This window comes from Scyliorhinus torazame, chromosome 9 (genome assembly GCF_047496885.1).
Source record: "Scyliorhinus torazame isolate Kashiwa2021f chromosome 9, sScyTor2.1, whole genome shotgun sequence".
Taxonomy (NCBI): domain Eukaryota; kingdom Metazoa; phylum Chordata; class Chondrichthyes; order Carcharhiniformes; family Scyliorhinidae; genus Scyliorhinus; species Scyliorhinus torazame.
This window is the reverse complement of record NC_092715.1, coordinates 133,875,215-133,893,405: the sequence shown is the minus strand read 5'-3', so window position 1 is coordinate 133,893,405 and position 18,191 is coordinate 133,875,215. Positions and strand designations below refer to the sequence as shown.

Genomic DNA, 18,191 nt, shown 5'->3' with positions numbered 1-18,191 from the left:
TGGGCCGATAAAAAGGACCCGAGCGCTCGCGCATTTGAAAGGACTAAGGGCAGACGTGGTTATGCTCCAAGAGACGCACCTAAAGGTGGCGGTCCAAGTTAGGCTAAGAAAAGGATGGGTGGGACAGGTGTTCCACTCAGGACTGGACGCAAAGAACAGAGGGGTGGCCATTTTGGTGGGGAAACGGGTAGCATTTGAAGCAAAGAACATCGTAGCAGATAGTGGAGGTAGATATGTAATGGTGAGTGGTAGGCTGGAGGGAATGGAGGTCGTGTTGGTTAATGTGTATGCCCCAAATTGGGACGATGCGGGGTTCATGAGACGGATGCTGGGGCGTATTCCGGACCTGGAGGCAGGAAATTTGATTTTAGGAGGGGACTTCAATACGGTGCTGGACCCGGGGCTAGATAGATCCAGCACAAGGACTGGAAGAAGGCCGGCAGCGGCCAAGGTACTTAAGGGGTTTATGGACCAAATGGGGGGAGTGGATCCATGGCGATTTCTTAGACCCAGGGCTAGGGAGTATTCCTTCTTCTCCCACGTCCATAAAGTGTACTCCCGGATAGATTTTTTTGTTCTAGGAAGGTCGTTGATCTCTAGGGTGGAAGAAGCTGAATACTCAGCCATAGCGGTTTCGGATCATGCCCCACATTGGGTGGACCTGGAAGTAGGAGAGGACAGGGAGCAAAGAACACTCTGGCGATTAGATGTGGGACTGATGGCGGATGAGGGAGTGTGTGCAAGAGTGAGGGGGTGTATCGAGAGATACCTGGAGGTCAATGACGACGGCAAGGTCCCTGTGGGAGTGGTCTGGGAAGCACTAAAAGCGGTGGTCAGAGGAGAGCTGATTTCTATTGGGGCCCACAAAAGGAAAACAGAGGCCAAGGAAAGGGATAGATTACTGGGGGAGATTTTAAGGGTGGACAGGGAATTTGCAGAGACCCCGGAGGAGGAGCTGTACAGGGAGAGGAGACGACTCCAGACCGAGTTTGACCTTCTGACCACCAGAAAGGCGGAGGTACTGTGGAGGAAGGCACAGGGGAGGAGGTATGAATATGGGGAAAAGGCGAGTCGCCTGTTGGCACACCAACTGCGAAAGAGGGCAGCAGCGAGGGAGATAGGAGGAATTAGGGATGAAAGGGGAGACACCGTGCGAAGGGCAGGAAAGATAAATTAGGTGTTTAAGACCTTTTATGAAAAACTGTATAGGTCTCAGCCCCCAGAGGGAGAGGAGGGGATGTGGCAGTTCCTGGACCAGTTGAGGTTCCCGAAAGTGGAGGAGCAGGCGGTGGCAGGCCTGGGGGCGCCGATTGAGGTGGACGAGGTTATTAAGGGACTGGGAAGCATGCAAGCAGGGAAGGCCCCGGGGCCAGACGGGTTCCCGGTGGAATTCTACAGAAAATATGTGGACTTGTTGGCCCCGTTGTTGGCGAGGACGTTCAATGAGGCCAGGGAAGGGGGGACACTACCCCCGACAATGTCGGAAGCGACGATATCGCTAATTTTGAAGAGGGACAAAGATCCGATGCAGTGTGGGTCCTATAGACCTATTTCACTATTGAAACTGCTAGCAAAGGTGCTGGCATCGAGGATAGAGGACTGTGTCCCATGGGTGGTGCACGAAGACCAGACAGGGTTCGTAACTGGGAGACAATTGAATGTTAACGTGCGACGGCTATTAGGGGTGATAATGATGCCCTCAGTGGAGGGGGAGGCAGGGATAGTGGCGGCAATGGACGCAGAGAAGGCATTTGATAGGGTGGAGTGGGAGTATTTATGGGAAGTGTTAAGGAGGTTTGGGTTTGGGAACGGATTTATTCGCTGGGTTAGACTACTTTATGGGGCACCGACGGCAAGCGTAGTTACAGGTCGACATAGATCGGAGTATTTCCGATTATATAGGGGAACAAGACAGGGATGCCCGCTGTCTCCATTGTTGTTTGCGCTGGCAATTGAACCTCTGGCCATGGCGCTGAGAGACTCCAGGAAATGGAGAGGGGTGACTAGAGGGGGAGAAGAACACCGAGTTTTGTTATACGCGGATGACCTATTGCTATACGTGTCGGACCCAGCGGGGGGGATGATAGAGGTTATGCGAATCTTGAGGAGGTTCGGGGAATTTTCGGGGTATAGGTTAAACATGGGGAAGAGTGAATTATATGTGATACATCCAGGGGACCAGAGTAGAGAGATAGAAGGCTTACCGCTAAGGAAAGTGGAAAGAAACTTCCAATACTTGGGGATTCAGATCGCTAGGAGCTGGGGAACCTTGCACAGACTTAATCTGACACGGCTGGTAGAACAAATGGAGGAGGACTTTAAGAGGTGGGACATGCAGCCTTTATCGCTGGCGGGCAGGGTGCAAGCAATTAAGATGATGGTCCTCCCGAGGTTCTTATTTGTATTTCAAAGTCTCCCTATTTTAATCACCAGGACCTTTTTTAATAATATAGATAGGAGCATTACAAGCTTTGTGTGGGCAGGGAAAGTTCCGAGAGTAAGGAGGGGGTTCCTTCAGCGCAGTAGGGACAGAGGAGGACTGGCACTACCGAACTTGGGAGATTATTATTGGGCCGCCAATGTGGCAATGATACGTAGATGGATGATGGAGGGTGAGGGAGTGGCGTGGAAAAGGCTGGAGAGAAGGTCCTGTAAGGGACGAGTCTAGAGGCGCTGGTGACGGCGCCGCTACCGTTCTCACCGAAAAAGTACACTACGAACCCGGTGGTGGCGGCAACACTGAACATATGGGGACAGTGGAGGCGACAGAGAGGGGTGCGGGGAGCCCTGGTGGGGTCCCCTATCAGGAACAACCATAGGTTCGCCCCAGGAAGAATGGATGGAGGATTTCGAAGCTGGTACCAGTTGGGAATTAGGAAGGTGGGAGATTTATTCATAGATGGGACTTTTGCGAGCTTGGGAGCACTGGAGGAAAAGTATAAGTTACCCCGGGGGAATTTCTTGAGATATATGCAGGTGAGGGCGTTTACTAGACAACAGGTGAGGGAATTTCCGCGGCTCCCGACACAGGGGATACAGGACAGGGTGCTTTCAGGGGTGTGGGTCGGAGAGGGCAAGGTGTCAGAGATTTATAGAGAGATGAGGGAAGAGGGGGAGGTGTCGGTGGGCGAACTAAAAAGAAAGTGGGAAGAAGAATTAGGGGAGGAGATAGAGGAGGGTATGTGGGCTGATGCCCTAAGCAGGGTAAATTCCTCTTCCTCATGCGCCAGGCTTAGCCTGATTCAATTTAAGGTGCTACATAGAGCACACATAACGGGGGCAAGATTGAGCAGGTTCTTTGGAGTGGAGGACAAATGTGGGAGGTGTGGCGGGAGCCCGGCAAACCATGCACATATGTTTTGGGCGTGCCCGGCACTGGAAGGGTATTGGAAGGGAGTGACGGGAGTGATTTCGCAGGTGGTGAAGGCCCGGGTCAAACCAGGCTGGGGGTTAGCTCTATTTGGAGTTACGGAAGAGCCGGGAGTGCAGGAGGCGAAAGAGGCCGATGTCGTGGCCTTTGCGTCCCTCGTAGCCCGGCGCAGGATCCTACTCATGTGGAAGGAGGCGAAACCCCCCCGGACTGGAGGCCTGGGTAAACGATATGGTGGGGTTTATTAAACTGGAGCAGATAAAGTTTGCCCTGAGAGGATCGGCTCAAGGGTTCACCAGGCGGTGGCAGCCATTTCTCGACTACCTAGGGGAACGTTAGAGGGAAGACGGATGACCAGCAGCAGCAACCCAGGGGGGAGGGGGGGAGGCAGTTGAGTATAGGTCAATAGAGTACGAGGTTTTGTTACTTGTATATTATTACTACTATTATTATTATTGTTAAAAAGTTTAAAAATTTCTGTTTTGTTACTGTTATCGTTTCGCTTGTTTTGTAAGCGGGAAAAATGTTGCTCAGGGAAAAAAATTTCAATAAAATATATATTTTTAAAAAATATACGGCTGCAGTTTGTCAGCCGCTCGAATGCTAATCCCGACTCTGGTGTATCCAACTCCATTTCTCATTGGAATCGCTCGTGTTCCACGTGGCACCGGTGCTAGCCCATTAATGGCTGGTTAATTGCTCCGGGAGCAACACCAATTTTTTAGTCCACCGATTTTGTCCCGGTGTCAGCACTTAGTCTCTGAAATGGAGAAACCTCCCTGTATGTTTTCAAGAAGCAATTAGATATAGCACTTAGGGTAAGAGGGATTAAAGGATATGGGGAAAAGTGGGATTAGGTTATTGAGTTTGATGATCAGCCATGTTCATAATGAATTGCAGAGCATGTTCAAAGGGCCGAATGGCCTCCTCCTGCTCCTATTTTCTATGTTTCTATGGCTTATGTGAATGGGAGAGAGAGACAATAGTTGTGAAGGATCACTGTGAGACATGGATGGGAGAGAGCAATAGGATGAGTCCGAGTATTGCCTGTTCAGATAGGGATGTGAGGTTCCTGGAGAGAGAGAGGGCTGAGTGGAGCTGTGAGGTGCGTCAACGTGAGGGCTGCTGTGCAGGAGAATGTTGGGCAAGTCGGAATGTGGAGCATCTGAAAGTCTTACGCCACTCTTCTTTCCCACCCTCCTGAGATCTTCATAGTGCACTGTCTCCAGGCTAGAGGGATGACACTTCTGTTTCTGACTTCCTTGACCATTTTCGTCCCCATCTACTTCGCTGAGTTTTGCCTCCTCCTGAATCCTTAGGAAAGTTCGCCTCATTGCAGTCTATCAGGTTTTGCAGCGGGATCTCCAGGTATGGGAACAGACTTCTCAGATTTCCTCTCCCTTCCAATAGTTGTTGCAATCTCTAAACTCCAAGTGCGAGGGAACCATTTGAACATGTGTGATGATCCTTTTATTAGAAATATTTCCCTTGGCAGGTTGCACATAATCCTGCTTGCCCTTCCTGATTAGTCAGAGAACTTAGTGGCTGAAGGAAAGAGCCTCGGCAATGGTTGCCACTTGGGTTCCCAATTGACAATTAGCTCTGCCATTCTGGCAGGGATTAAGTCAAGATTCCTCACAGTTTGCTTTTCACTTGATTTTGTAATGTGCATAAATTTGGAGTGAATTAAACTTGGTCCATTGGTCCAAGTCAGGACTCATCGTTTGATCCTTTTATCCTCCATCTAATTGCAGCTTGCCGATCTGAAAATAACCTGCTTATTCATATTTTCTGTCATTTAACTAACCCTGCATGTATGCTTGTAAATTACCCCAACTCTCGTCAGTTTTCCGCATTTCGTTTTTTGTTCGTGCTCATTTGTATTTAGCTGTGTGTCTTGCTTTAAGCATCAGGCAAAGGCACTATATAATATTTAGGAACATTGAACCTGGGAGCAGAAATAGACCATTCAGCCTTTCGAACCTGTTCCACCATTCAAATAGCTGATCTGGTTGCGGTCTCAATTCCACTTTCCTGCCAACCCTCCATAACCATTGGCTCCCTTGTCTATCGAAAATCTGTCTCACTTACCTTGAATAAATTCAATGACCCAGACTTCATTGCTGTGCTCTTCAGTTTAAGGTCTAAGATTTTAAAAATAATTTTTCCATGCCCGAGCACCCCAGTGTCCACCACTGAACCACTACCAACACAATCTAAGGAAAGCTGACGGCAGCCCACTGTATTATATTTATTCTTTACTTTAATGGGTACAGCTAGCTTATTTGAAATGTCTCGGAAACCAAGAACTATACAGACTGGAGGTTCATGAGCAGTATGCCTGGGATGCAGAACCACAGCAACCAGTCTCTGTCCATTCTTTCTAAGTTTGGATCATACCATAGAGGAAAATCAGTCTGACACTGTTAGGATAATTAAAACGTGATGTTCATGGTCTTTCTTAATCATACCAATGTTACTGAAGCAGTCTGTGGTTGCAGCTTTTCTTTCCCATGTGCTTCCTGAAGTTGTTTTCTCAAATGCTCCAACTCTTTGCTCTGATGATCCAGTAGAACCTTCTGTAACTTCGATTCCTGTTGAATCCTTTCCATGTTTTTCTGACAAAAGAAAAATGCAACGAATAATTTAATCAAAAGGCCGTGACACCAGGTAGTTTCTGAAAGAGGTAAAATTTGTGATGAGTTGTCAGTCTCCTTTGATGGAAACATAGATTCTTGGAAATTTACAGGACTGATTTTGGTTAGGTGATAAATCAAAATAAACTCTGGACTGCCAAATGTAGAGAGGTAGCATCTCGCACAACTACCACTAGAATTATTATGTGTGACCATACCACTAGATATCTGGTGCATACTGAATCATAGAAAGTTACAACATAAAAGGAGGCCATCAGGCTCAACATGGCTATGCTGCTAATGTAGTCTCACATCCCAGCTTTTTCCCCATATACTTGATTGTTACCGATTTGCAAGTTACACCTTTTAAAAGTTCATATGGAGTCTGGTTCCATCTCCCTTTCAGATAGGAAATTTTTTTTTCCAATTAAGGGGCAATTTAGCATGGTCAATCCACATATCCGACATATCTTTTGGATTGTGGGATAAATCCACGCAAACACGGGGAGAATGTGCAAAACCTCCACACGCACAGTGACCCAGAGTCCTAATAACCCCCAAAAACTCCTGCCATTGCTGTTCCACTGTCTTCCCTGCTAGGCTCCTTTTCCAATCTACTCTGGCCAGCTCCTCCCTCATGTCTTTGCAGTTACCCTTACTTAATTGTAATACCATTACATCTGATAGCAGCTTCTCCCTCTCAAACTGCAGGGTAAATTCTATCATATTGTGGTCACTGCTCCCTAAGGGTTCCTTCACCTAAAGTTCCCTAATCAAGTCTGTCTCATTACACATCACCAAATCCAGAATTGCCTGGTCCCTAGTAGGCTCTGTCACAAGCTGCTCCAAAAAGCCATCTCTTAGACATTCCACAAATTCCCTTTCTTGGGATTGTCATGTGAGAGTACCTTTAAGAAATGGGTGTTTATAAATGGGTGTGTATATAAGTATCTGTAGTGAGAGTACCGTTAAGAAATGGGTGTTTATTACTGCAGTGATGTCAGAGAATGGGTGGAGCTGGGCTGTCTGTCAGCTTTTTAGTTTCGTTTTAGGCTGTGTGTTGCAGGGTGTGTTTTAGTTTCGTTTTCAGAACTGAATAGTTGCAGTCACAGCCAGAAGGTGTATTAGAATCTCTCTCTGTAATCTAAAGAATGTAAATCGATCCTTTGGTGATTTAAAACTAATAACTGCTCTCAGTAGTGACTTTAACCTGATGTGCTTCTGTTGAAAGGTTTTGTTTTAAGTCTTATGGATGTTAAAAGGAAAGTAAGAATTACTAAGTGTTGTATTCTTTGGGGGTTGTATTTGAAATAATGGTTGCTAAGATGTCCACTGTACGTTTTAAAAAGGTTAACTTGAGTTCATAGAAAAAACATTGTTTTGCTTTAAAAAATACTTTTCCATTTCTACTGTACCATAACTGTAGAGTGGGCTGTGTGCTCCCCATACCACAATCAATTAAAAGTTGTGGGTCAGGTGAACTCCATGATACACTTTGGGGTTCTCTAAACCCTGGCCCATAACAGGATCCACTACCAACCTGATTTTTCCAGTCCACCTGCATATTGAAGTCTCCCATGATTATTGTAATATTGCCTTTTTTACATGCCTTTTCTATCTCCTGATTTATTTTCTGCCCCACATCCTGACTACAGCTCGGGGGCCTGTACATAACTCCCATAAGGGTCTTTTTAACTTTACAATTCCTCAACTCTACCCACAGAGATTCTATGCCTTCTGATCCTATATCACTCCTTGCTATCGATTTAAGTTAATTCCTTTCTAACACTGCAACCCTGCCCCCTTCGCCCATCTGCCTGTCCTTTCGATAGGACACATATCCTTGTATATTTAGATCCCAGCCCTGATCCCCTTGCAGCCACGTCTCTGCGATGCTCACAACATCGTACTGGCCAATTTCAATGTGCGCAACAAGCTCATTTACCTTGTTCCATGTACTGCGCGCATTTAGGTACAACACTCTCAATCCTGCATTGGCCACCTCCCTTTTCACACTCTCCTCAGTCACTGTACCCTGTACTATGGCCCTTTTTGATTTTTGATTATGGCTTCTCTGCTTAGCTCCCTGAATTCTTGATACAAGACCTCCTCCTTTATTCTAACTATATCATTAGTACCAACGTGTACCACAATCTCTGACTTATCACCACCTCACTTTAGGATGCCCTGTAGCCACTCAATGATATCCCGGAACCTGGCCCCAGGAAGGCAACACACAGCTTTGGAGTCACATATGCTGCCGCAAAAATGCCTATCTGTTCCCCGAACTAATAAATTCCCTATCACTATCATTCCTTCTTCCTCCTCTCCTGTACAATCAGGCTGCTTGTGGTGCCAGAAGCCTGGCTCTGACTGCACACCCTTGTGGAACCAGGACCCTCATCAGCTTCCAAGATGGAAAACCAACTTGAGAGGGGGGCCCCAGGGGACTCCTACACTACCTGTTGTTTCTTTTGCACTGCCTGGTGGTCATCCTTCTTTCCTCCAGTGCCTTGAGCTGGGGAATGGTCACCTCTCTAAATGTGCTATCTGCGTAACTCTAGCCTAGCAGATTCGCCACAGTGTCTTCAGCCACCGCTCAAACTCCGAAATCCGGACCTCAAGTTTCTGCTATGGGCGTATTGAATGATGGAGCAGGCTTGACGAGCCTTATGGTCTACCACTGCACTGCCTCTGTGTTCTCGTGGTAACCTTAGGCTGTCACTTTCGTAGTATAAGTGTCTGACACATATAGGGTTACTGTGGGACTGAGTACAGTACCGCCAACACAGTGATGTAAAAAAGCACATGACCCAAACCCAGGTTCAGTGTGGTGTTGAGTGGAGACATTTATAGACCTAAGCATGGAGATAGCTCCTAACTTGTACCCTTTACTTTGGAAGTAACTCTAGTAGTTAATAAAGACTTACTGTTAACCTACAAAAGACTAAGGAGACTTCTTTAAGATATACTGTTCTGAAACTAATAGCCTCATAGTAAAAGAACCATGTCAGAGGTTTAAAATATGCTTTTCCAAAACCTTTCCTTGTGGAATTTGTCATTTATCCCTTTTCTTGGCCACACTATGCTAGTTAATTATGATCAGAAATTTCCTCCAAGTAAATCTTGGGGAGACAAAGCCAGTGTTTGTGGTTTCCGTTCCAAACTCTGTTCCCCAACTATCGACTCCATCCCTCTCCCTTGCAACAGTTTAAGATTAAGCCAATTTGTTCACAACATTGGTGTTACATTTGACCACAAGATGGGCTCCCAACCTCAGAGACATCCTATCAGTAAGAATGCCTATTTCCACCTTGAAAACATTGCCTGAATTTGCCCCTGTTTCAACTCATCTGCTACTGAAACCCTTTCATGCCTTCGTTACCACTATTCCGAAGCACTCCCAGTTGGTCTCCCACATTTTGTAAATGTCCCCTCTGTAAACTTGAGGCATCCAAAACACTGCTGCCCGTGTCTTAAACTCACACCAATTCCTACATCCCTATCACTCCTTTGACTACTGATATACAGTGGCTCCCAGCCAAGCAAATGGCTCTTTTAAAAAAAATTTCATCCTTGAAATCCCTCCAGGGCCTCACTGCTCCCTGTCTCTGTCATCTCCTAAAACCCTCACAACCCTCTGAGATATCTATGGTCCTCTACCTCTGACCACTTATGCATCCCAGATTTTATTGCTCCACCAATTGGTGGCCGTGTCTTCAGATGCCTAGGTCCTAACCTCTGGAATACTCTTCCTCCTCTGTGGCATTCCTTAAAACCTCCCTCTCTGATGAATCTTTATCTGGCCTAATATCTTTTTATGTGTTACAGTGTCGTGCTGTTTTACAATTTTCCCGCGGAGAAACTTGAGGGTTCTAGTGATGAATTATTAGACTCAAAACATAGATGGCGATTAATCAGTCTGTGATCACCCTCTGAGAGAACAGCACCACGGTCGATAATCCAGAGAGGATCGGGAAATACTATCCCACCGGAGAGATCGCGTTGCCCAATTCCAACCCACTCCCGGTGACATCACGAGGTCCACTCCCACAAAGGGTGCCTCATTTAAATGTATTTTAATATTATTAACGGGCCTCCTTGCCACATGATTTCCCCTCACTAAATATTCATATTGTTGGCGAGGTTTATAACAGTTCGATGAAATGAGAACAGTTGAGGGGATCCCTCCGGGGCGCAAAGTTAAGTATTGCTCCGGGGGGAAGAGGAGCAGTGCTTGGGAAGTGCTCTGACACTTCGCCTGGCACAGGTTGGCAAATGCCACTCTGGCAATGTCAACCTGTGCTGGAGGAGTAATTTCCATGAATGTGTGGTGTGGAGGGGGGGGGTGCGGGGGGGATATACTAAGGAACTTGCAGGCATGCCGGGGGCGGGGGGAAATAGACACTGTGCTTGGAGAAAGCCAGCGATACTTTCACAGTGGTGGGGAGTGGGCGGGGAGTCCCCGATGACTGTCCAGGGAGGAACTCCCAATACCACCGTGGTGGGGGTTGAGGGCTGTTCAGTTACTGATCGGGGTGCCCCAATCTCTGTGGAGCCAGGTGCCAGTCGATCAGGCCTAGCCCTGCCAGAGTGAGAGTGTAAATCTAGCATACTCATATTTTTTATATAAGATTCAAAATCTGGAGTGAAAACTGGTCTGTGCAACTGTGCACCCAATTTCCAACTTTAGCATTCTGGTGACGTGGTGCCTTGAAAAATTAGGCTGGTAAAGTAGGTGTTAATAAAAACACCAGTCTTTTGTTAATAGCACAAACTGGAACTGTCAGACCCAATTTTCTATATTTTCACCCAGGAAATGGGATTCCTTCTGGTTCACAGATACACCAAGGCTCATACACAGAGCCCAGATGTTCTCATTGTTTTTAATTTCTAACTTTCTGCCTGTGTGTAACTTCCAGCTGACATTGTCCTTCCTCTCAGAATGTGATTAAGACACTTCCATTTGCAAAAATAACATTAGGCATTTGCCCTCACCACACCATCGAGACATGCCAAAGTAAACCTTTGCCCCCAGTTTGATGCAGTTCCCCTGCAAAGACTGGGGGGTTTGCCACTAGTCAGCCAGGGCCAAAGATGCATCCCATATGTTAGGCCTAACTTTCTCTTCTGGATATGTGCCTCAAGTAAAGGAGGGAATCTAATCTGGTTGAAAATCTCAGAAGTGGTGGAACAGCACGATAAGAATTTTCTGCCACATTTTGTGGGAGTGACATGAGGTAGCTGGCATTACTTCAGCAATCTTGGCCAAGTTCTTACATGCAATTATCTTTTCCCCTCATAATTGAAAACATTAACATTTTATCTGACGTTGTTGTTTTAGGCATGAGGTAATGAAACACATGTGTAATGTAGGATGATAGAAATTCATTAAAATCAAGGAAGTGCCCTGAAAAATCCATCTAATCCTTATCCAGACTCAGATGTTACATTTCTTCTTCCTCTCATTCATATCAATTATTGACAACAAAGATTCCGTTCAAGTGAATTTTACAAATTCCAATTTGCATCAATGATTGATGTATAATTCCGCATGTTCATAATTGTAGAAGCACAGGAAAAAGAAACTTAAAACAAGTTTAAGAGCATGCCGTTAATGACACGCTGATCTATTTATTAAGCTATATAATAAATATGATGTTATACAACAATTTGTGCTTCATGTGTGAAATATTAACTAGAAAAAGAAAAGTTCCTTCCACAATAGCTACCTTGGTGATTTCCACCTGAGATTTAAAGTGCATACATTCCAGATTCTTTACTTCATTTAGTTTCATCAGCTCTTTCATCTTTAGTTCTTTTTCTTCCAATTCTGTAACAAAAACAATGAAAATGCTAAAATGTTTTCAAAATGTCTAAATTGATCAGGTTGCAAATATAATTGAATACACTATGAACACTGCCCGCCACTTGGCGGCAAGAGGAAAATGCTATGACCATTTAAACCTTTGGCTTGGATCTTCACAAAGTCAGGATGACTTGGGAGCTCTTTAGCAATTCTAATTCTGGATTCCCGACCCCACCCCTAATTTTAGGGAGTGTAATATTTATGAGTAATTTTACAGACAAAGCAGTCCGCTTGATTGGTATCCCTTCCACAAACATTCGAACCCTCCACCACTGACGCACTGTAGCAGCTGTGTGTACCATCTACGTGATGCACTGCAGGAACTCACCAAGGCGCCTTAGGCTGCACATTCCAAACCTGCAACCAATACCATCTAGAAAGACCAGGGCAGCAGATACATGTGAACACCAACATGTGGAAGTTCCTATCCAACTCACTCATCATCCTGCTTTGGAAATATATCACCGTTCCTTCACTGTCGCTGGATCAAAATCCTAGAAATCCCTCCTGAACAGCACAATGGTTGTACCTACACCACATGGACTGCGGCGGTTCAAGAAGGCAGCACGGTAGCATTGTGGATAGCACAATTGCTTCACAGCTCCAAGGTCCCAGGTTCGATTTCGGCTTGGGTCACTGTCTGTGTGGAGTCTGCACATCCTCCCCGTGTGTGAAGGGGTTTCCTCCGGGTGCTCCGGTTTCCTCCCACAGTCCAAAGATGTGCAGGTTAGGTGGATTGGCCATGCTAAATTGCCCTTAGTGTCCATAATTGCCCTTAGTGTTGGGTGAGGTTATTGTGTTATGGGGATAGAATGGAGATGTTGACCTTGGGTAGGGTGCTCTTTCCAAGAGCCGGTGCAGACTCGATGGGCCAAATGGCCTCCTTCTGCACTGTAAATTCTATGATAATCTATGAAGGCAGCTCAGCACCATCTTCTCAAGGGAAATCATGGATGGGCAACAAATGCTGGCCTAACCAGTGAAGCCTGCATCCCATAAAATAGGAATAATTTTTTTAAAAGGGTGTGGGCTGGTTCCTGTCAAAAGCACACATCTCGCACTCCTGACCTGCAAGCTGATAAAAGTATCAATTATCCAGGCTCTTTGCAGTTTGAAAAAACACAAACCTTTGAAACCACTTAACTTGTATCAACAGAGATCAAAGAGCTTGAGCTGTCAATCAAACCACATTTCCTCTGGGACATAGGTGTTCTTGTATTGTAATAACTATCTAGACTTTCAGCCAAGCTCTTACACGCCTTGCCCATCTCGGTACTTTGGCTATTTCGCCAATAGTTGTAGCTAGTCCCAGCAATGGTAAGTGTTGCCTACCTATTATGGCTTCTTATTTCCAACCACCCTTGAGTAGGGTGTTTATATCGTGCCCTATTTATTCTTCTCCAACAAGTGCTTGTGAAACTAATTGATTGGGTTTGATGCAATAACAAGCTCCATGATTCTTTCAGAATTCTCTCAGGATTCTTGATCCCTATCCTTATCGTGGTATCAACTTACAAACTGGTCTATCAATTTCTGGCATGCTGCCTGAATGCCATTAACTCTAGTTGGTGGATCTTGAAACACATCTTAACTCGGAGGTAATCTTCCAATGCAATGCTGATATATTAATGTGATGGAGTCCTACATTGCCAACTGCTATTTTAAGTCTAATTATCTGCTTGTCAGGTTCAATGACTGTCAGGTCCAAAAAGCATGTAACTATTATTTGGCCAAAAGATTTGAATTCGTAGAGTATGTCTGGGATCTTCCAATTAACACAGGGTACTTTGTAGCCAAGACATTGATTGTAGAATCCCGATAGTGCAGAAAGAGGCCATTTGGCCCTTCGAGTTTGCACTGACCCTCCAAAAGAGAACCCCACCTAGGCCCACTCCCTCACCCTAACCCTGTAACTCCACCTAACCTTTGGATACTAAGGGCAATTTAGCATGGCCAATCCACCTAACCTGCACATCTTTGGACTATGGGAGGAAACCGGAGCACCCGGAGGAAACCCACGCAGACATGGGGAGAATGAGCAAACTCCACACAGGCACCCAAGGCCGAAATTGAATCCAGGCCCCTGGCGCTGTGAGGCAGCTGTGTTAACCACTGTGCCACCATGCAGCCATTGATACTCCTTGCTTTTCAAGGATTCTGCTTCCATCAGAAAAGTTTTTGATGGAACGAAATACAGATTTGGGGTGCCTGCAGCCTCCACCACGCCCTGGGCTCTGGAATATAGGCTTTATTGTTGGCTATGCCCATAAAGCACTTTCAGAAGGAAACTGCACCATGATTCCCTGCTTGATTTGCAATGTCGCAGTCCCAATCTGAATCGACTCTTGTAGTTTGATTCTACCAGACACTAATTGTGCACCTTCCCTTCACTTACTTACTGGTGGGCTGATTGCTGATTTTTAAGGGTGTTTCTTTTTCTGAACTCAAAATCTAAACTGCCCTGCCACTGCTTTTCAAGTTTTTTGCTAGTGTTACCCCAGCTTGTCTTGGCTTCTCCTGATTTTCAAATGCTGTCACTTTCGGATCACCAGGATTCCAATGCTCACCATTGTTATTTGACTTGCACTGCTGCCATCATATTTTCAATGTGGTCTTCAAATGCTTACTGCTGCCACCATGTTGTGTTATTGGCCTCTAATACAAACTTACCAATCCCACACTGATGAATGGTATCAAATGCTTGGGTTCTTTATTCAAGAATATAGGGTTAAAGGAGAGCTCTATATACACCTGCTAACAAGAGATCAACACTGCTCCAATCATTGTATCTGATGCACTATCAATTACTGCAAAGACAAGAGTAGTGAATAATCGAGGCTTTATTGAGCAAAGATGTGTAGCCACCAGTAGCTGCTACCAGAATGGGAGCAGCACCGGCGAGCACACACATTTATACGTCGCCTACTGGCCGGAGCAAGTTGGCAGGGATTTACCCATGTACCTCTAGTACAGGAGCTTTACCATACTACGTCTAATATACATCTAATACAGTTAGTGGTGATTCCCACAGTATCACATGCTGATTTGCATGGTGATGTAATTTAACAATATAAAAGTTATTCCTGAGGTGGCGATGTAATTTAACAATATACATATTCAGTGATAGCTAATCAACACCAACAAAGACCTTCTCAAGGGGAAATTGGGATGGTTACTTTATCAGTGATTTTTTTGAAAAGCTGTTCCAGCTTATAGGAATGGACAGCGAAACCTGGGACCTGGATTTTAGTCCAGAGATTCTTTTTATTTGTTTATGGGATCTGGGCATCACTGGCTGGGCCAGCATTTGTTGGCCATCCCTGAGAGCATTTAAGAGTCAACCACATTTCTGTGGCTCTGGAGTCACATGTAGGCCAGACCGGGTATGGATGGCAGATTTCCTTCCCAGAACAACATTAGTGAACCAGATGGGTTTTCCGACAATTTACAATGGTTTCATGGTCACCTTTAGACTTCTAATTCCAGATTTTTATTGAATATCAAATTTCACCATCTGCCAAGGCGGGATTCGAACTTGGGCCCCCAGAGTATGACTCTGGGTCTCTGGATTACTAGTCCAGTGACAATACCACTATGCCACTGCCTCCCCATATTAGTTCAGAATTCAGTTAATCTGGTTTTCCAAGCAGCCTGTAGTTATTAATTGCAGGGCTCGTTTCATTTATTTTATGTCAGTTACATCCTCAGAGGCAAACTCATTTTCAGATTGGTACCTGTAGTGATCTGTACATCTGTGCATACATCTGCACATACACCAGGGACTACAGACAGATGCAACAGCCACAGCATCACTAGCGGGCAGCATCAGAGACGGGTATAAAGGGTCGAGCCCAAGGCAGGATCCGCCTCTTTTAGAAGCACAGAGCTAGTGAGCAGCAGCACACAGAGACAGCTCAGCATAGGCAGTTTACCTTAGTTTCACTTGTGATACCTCTTGACTGTTTTACATCTAGTTGAGCTCTGGAAGCAGAACGAACCCTTTGAATAAAGTGTTTGTGTTAACTGTAAGTCTACAGTCTTTATTCAGACGTAGAGAATAATATATAGTACCAGGAGTGATTTCAGCAAGCTAGCTAGACACCAGCAAGAGAAGAGAACTTAAACCAGACGTTCGACCAAGGAAGGCCTCGCAGCATTCGGACCCTTCAGATACCAATCGACATGATGGACCCAATCCAACCTTCATGCCTGCTCAAGACCACTGGTAATATGCATTCCAATTGGAAACTTTTTATACAACAGTTCAAAATATATCTAGAAGTTAAGGATCTAACCTCAGCGTCTGATGCCAGGAAGATAGCCTTGCTCTTATCCCTAGCAGGTCCGCAGGCATTAGAAATATATAATTCCTTTACCTACCTGGAAGGCGAGGACAAGGGCAAGCTGGAAATAATCATCAAAAAATTTGAAACCCACAGTCAATCTGAAGTCAATGAGATATTTGAAAGATTCAAGTTCACCAGGCGCTTGCAAAAACCGGGAGAACCTTTCAGCAGTTTTGTAACTGATTTAAAATTACTAGCTCAATCCTGCAACTTTGAAAACCTCCGTGACTCCCTCATCAGAGACCAGGTAGTCAATGGTATATCTGATGAGGGACTTAGAAAATCCTTATTAAAACGAAAAAACCTAACCCTAGAAACAGCCCTGCAAAGATGCTCTACTTATGAAAAAAGTAATGAAGAATATGAGGAGTTTACTTACCGGGACCAAGGTCTTCACCACGAGGTTGAGCCCGTCAAAATGGTGGCCCAGGAGTCCGGAAGGCACTCCTCTAGCGGCAATCCCGCGCACGCGAACCTGGATGCAGGCCGCACGCATGCACAGTTCTCCCGAAGATTTGACACAGAAGAAAGGCCTACTGCGCATGTGCGAGCGTCAAGGAACAGCATCATGATGTGTCCCCGCTGCGGATACGCCCACTTAAAAGGGCAATGTCCAGCTTCTGGAAAACAATGTTTCAAGTGTGGCAAATACAACCACTTTGCCTCACAGTGCAGAGCTGCTCTGCAAATAAAGACAACAAGACAGAAACACATGAACTTCAATGTAAAAAGCATAGACTCAACGGAGCACAAAAAAACCAATGATGAGTATTCCTCGGATGAGGACAACCTCGCTTGTGACAACTCGCTTGTCGTGGACACGATCAAGACAATTGAGGAACATGACGCAAAAATCGCCACGCCTCACCCGGTCAACAGCATTGATTCCAGCAGTGAGTGGACTGCGACTGTGCAAGTCAATGACTTTCCATTAGTCTTCAAGCTTGACACTGGGGCCTCAGCTAACCTCCTCACTAGCAAGGATCTCCATTCGATTCCAGGAGACCATGAAATAATACCCGCTGCATGTTAGCTGAAGGACTACAACGGCAATCAGATCGCCTCAAAGGGATCGTGCCATCTCCGGGTGGACAACAAAACGATACGCAAGCAGCTATGATTCGAGATTGTAGACGACAATAAATCATCACTGTTAGGCGCTCAGGCCTGCAAAGACTTGCGGCTGGTGCAACGCATTTACATACACACCCAGGATCCATCAAGCCTGGAAGCTAAAATCCACAGCATGCGACAAGAATACCCCGACGTAGTCAAAGGCATGGGCACCCTACCCTGCCAATACAAAATCATGCTGAAGACAGACACCAAACCCGTCATTCAGCCGCCCAGGAGGGTTCCAACTCCACTGCGGGAGAAGTTGAAAGCGGAACTCAACAGACTGCAGTCACAAGGCGTAATATCGCGAGTCACAGCCGACTGACTGGGTTAGCTCCATTGTCTGTGTGAAGAAACCTTCTGGAGATCTTCGCATATGCATAGACCCGAAGGACCTGAACCAGAACATTCGCCGGGAACACTACCCCATCCCCAAGTGTGAAGATATCACATCTGAGATGGCAAATGCTCGTATCTTCACCAAACTCGACGCCTAGCAGGGTTTTTTGCAGATACAGCTCGATGACTCAAGCAGATTACTGTGTACGTTCAACACGCCATTCGGACGTTTCTGCTTCAATCGCATGCCCTTTGCCATTATCCCTGCGTCAGAGATCTTCCACAGGATAATGGAGCAAATGACCGAGGGCATCGAGGGTGTCAGAATCTATGTGGATGACATCATCGTATGGTCCACCACTGAAGAAGAACACCTCTGTCATCTGAAGAAGGTGTTTCAGAGGATTCATAAACACGGTTTGAAACTGAACCAGGCAAAATGCATATTTGCGAAGGAGTCTGTAACCTTTTTGGGTGACACCATTTCATCTCAGGGTGTCAGCCCTGATGAGGCG

The 18,191-nt window shown here is 45.7% G+C and overlaps 1 protein-coding gene across 1 annotated transcript in view; it reads right to left on the bottom strand.

Annotated features, from left to right (window-relative positions):
* The window catches only part of LOC140430122 (uncharacterized), a 292,957-nt gene that overhangs the window by 177,366 nt on the left and 97,400 nt on the right, over positions 1 to 18,191 (bottom strand). The window contains exons 8-9 of the mRNA XM_072517635.1: positions 11,739 to 11,839; positions 5,842 to 5,988 (exon numbers count right to left, since the gene is read on the bottom strand). Coding sequence (XP_072373736.1) covers positions 5,842 to 5,988; positions 11,739 to 11,839 — 248 coding nt within the window. The remainder of the gene's footprint in view (positions 1 to 5,841; positions 5,989 to 11,738; positions 11,840 to 18,191) is intronic.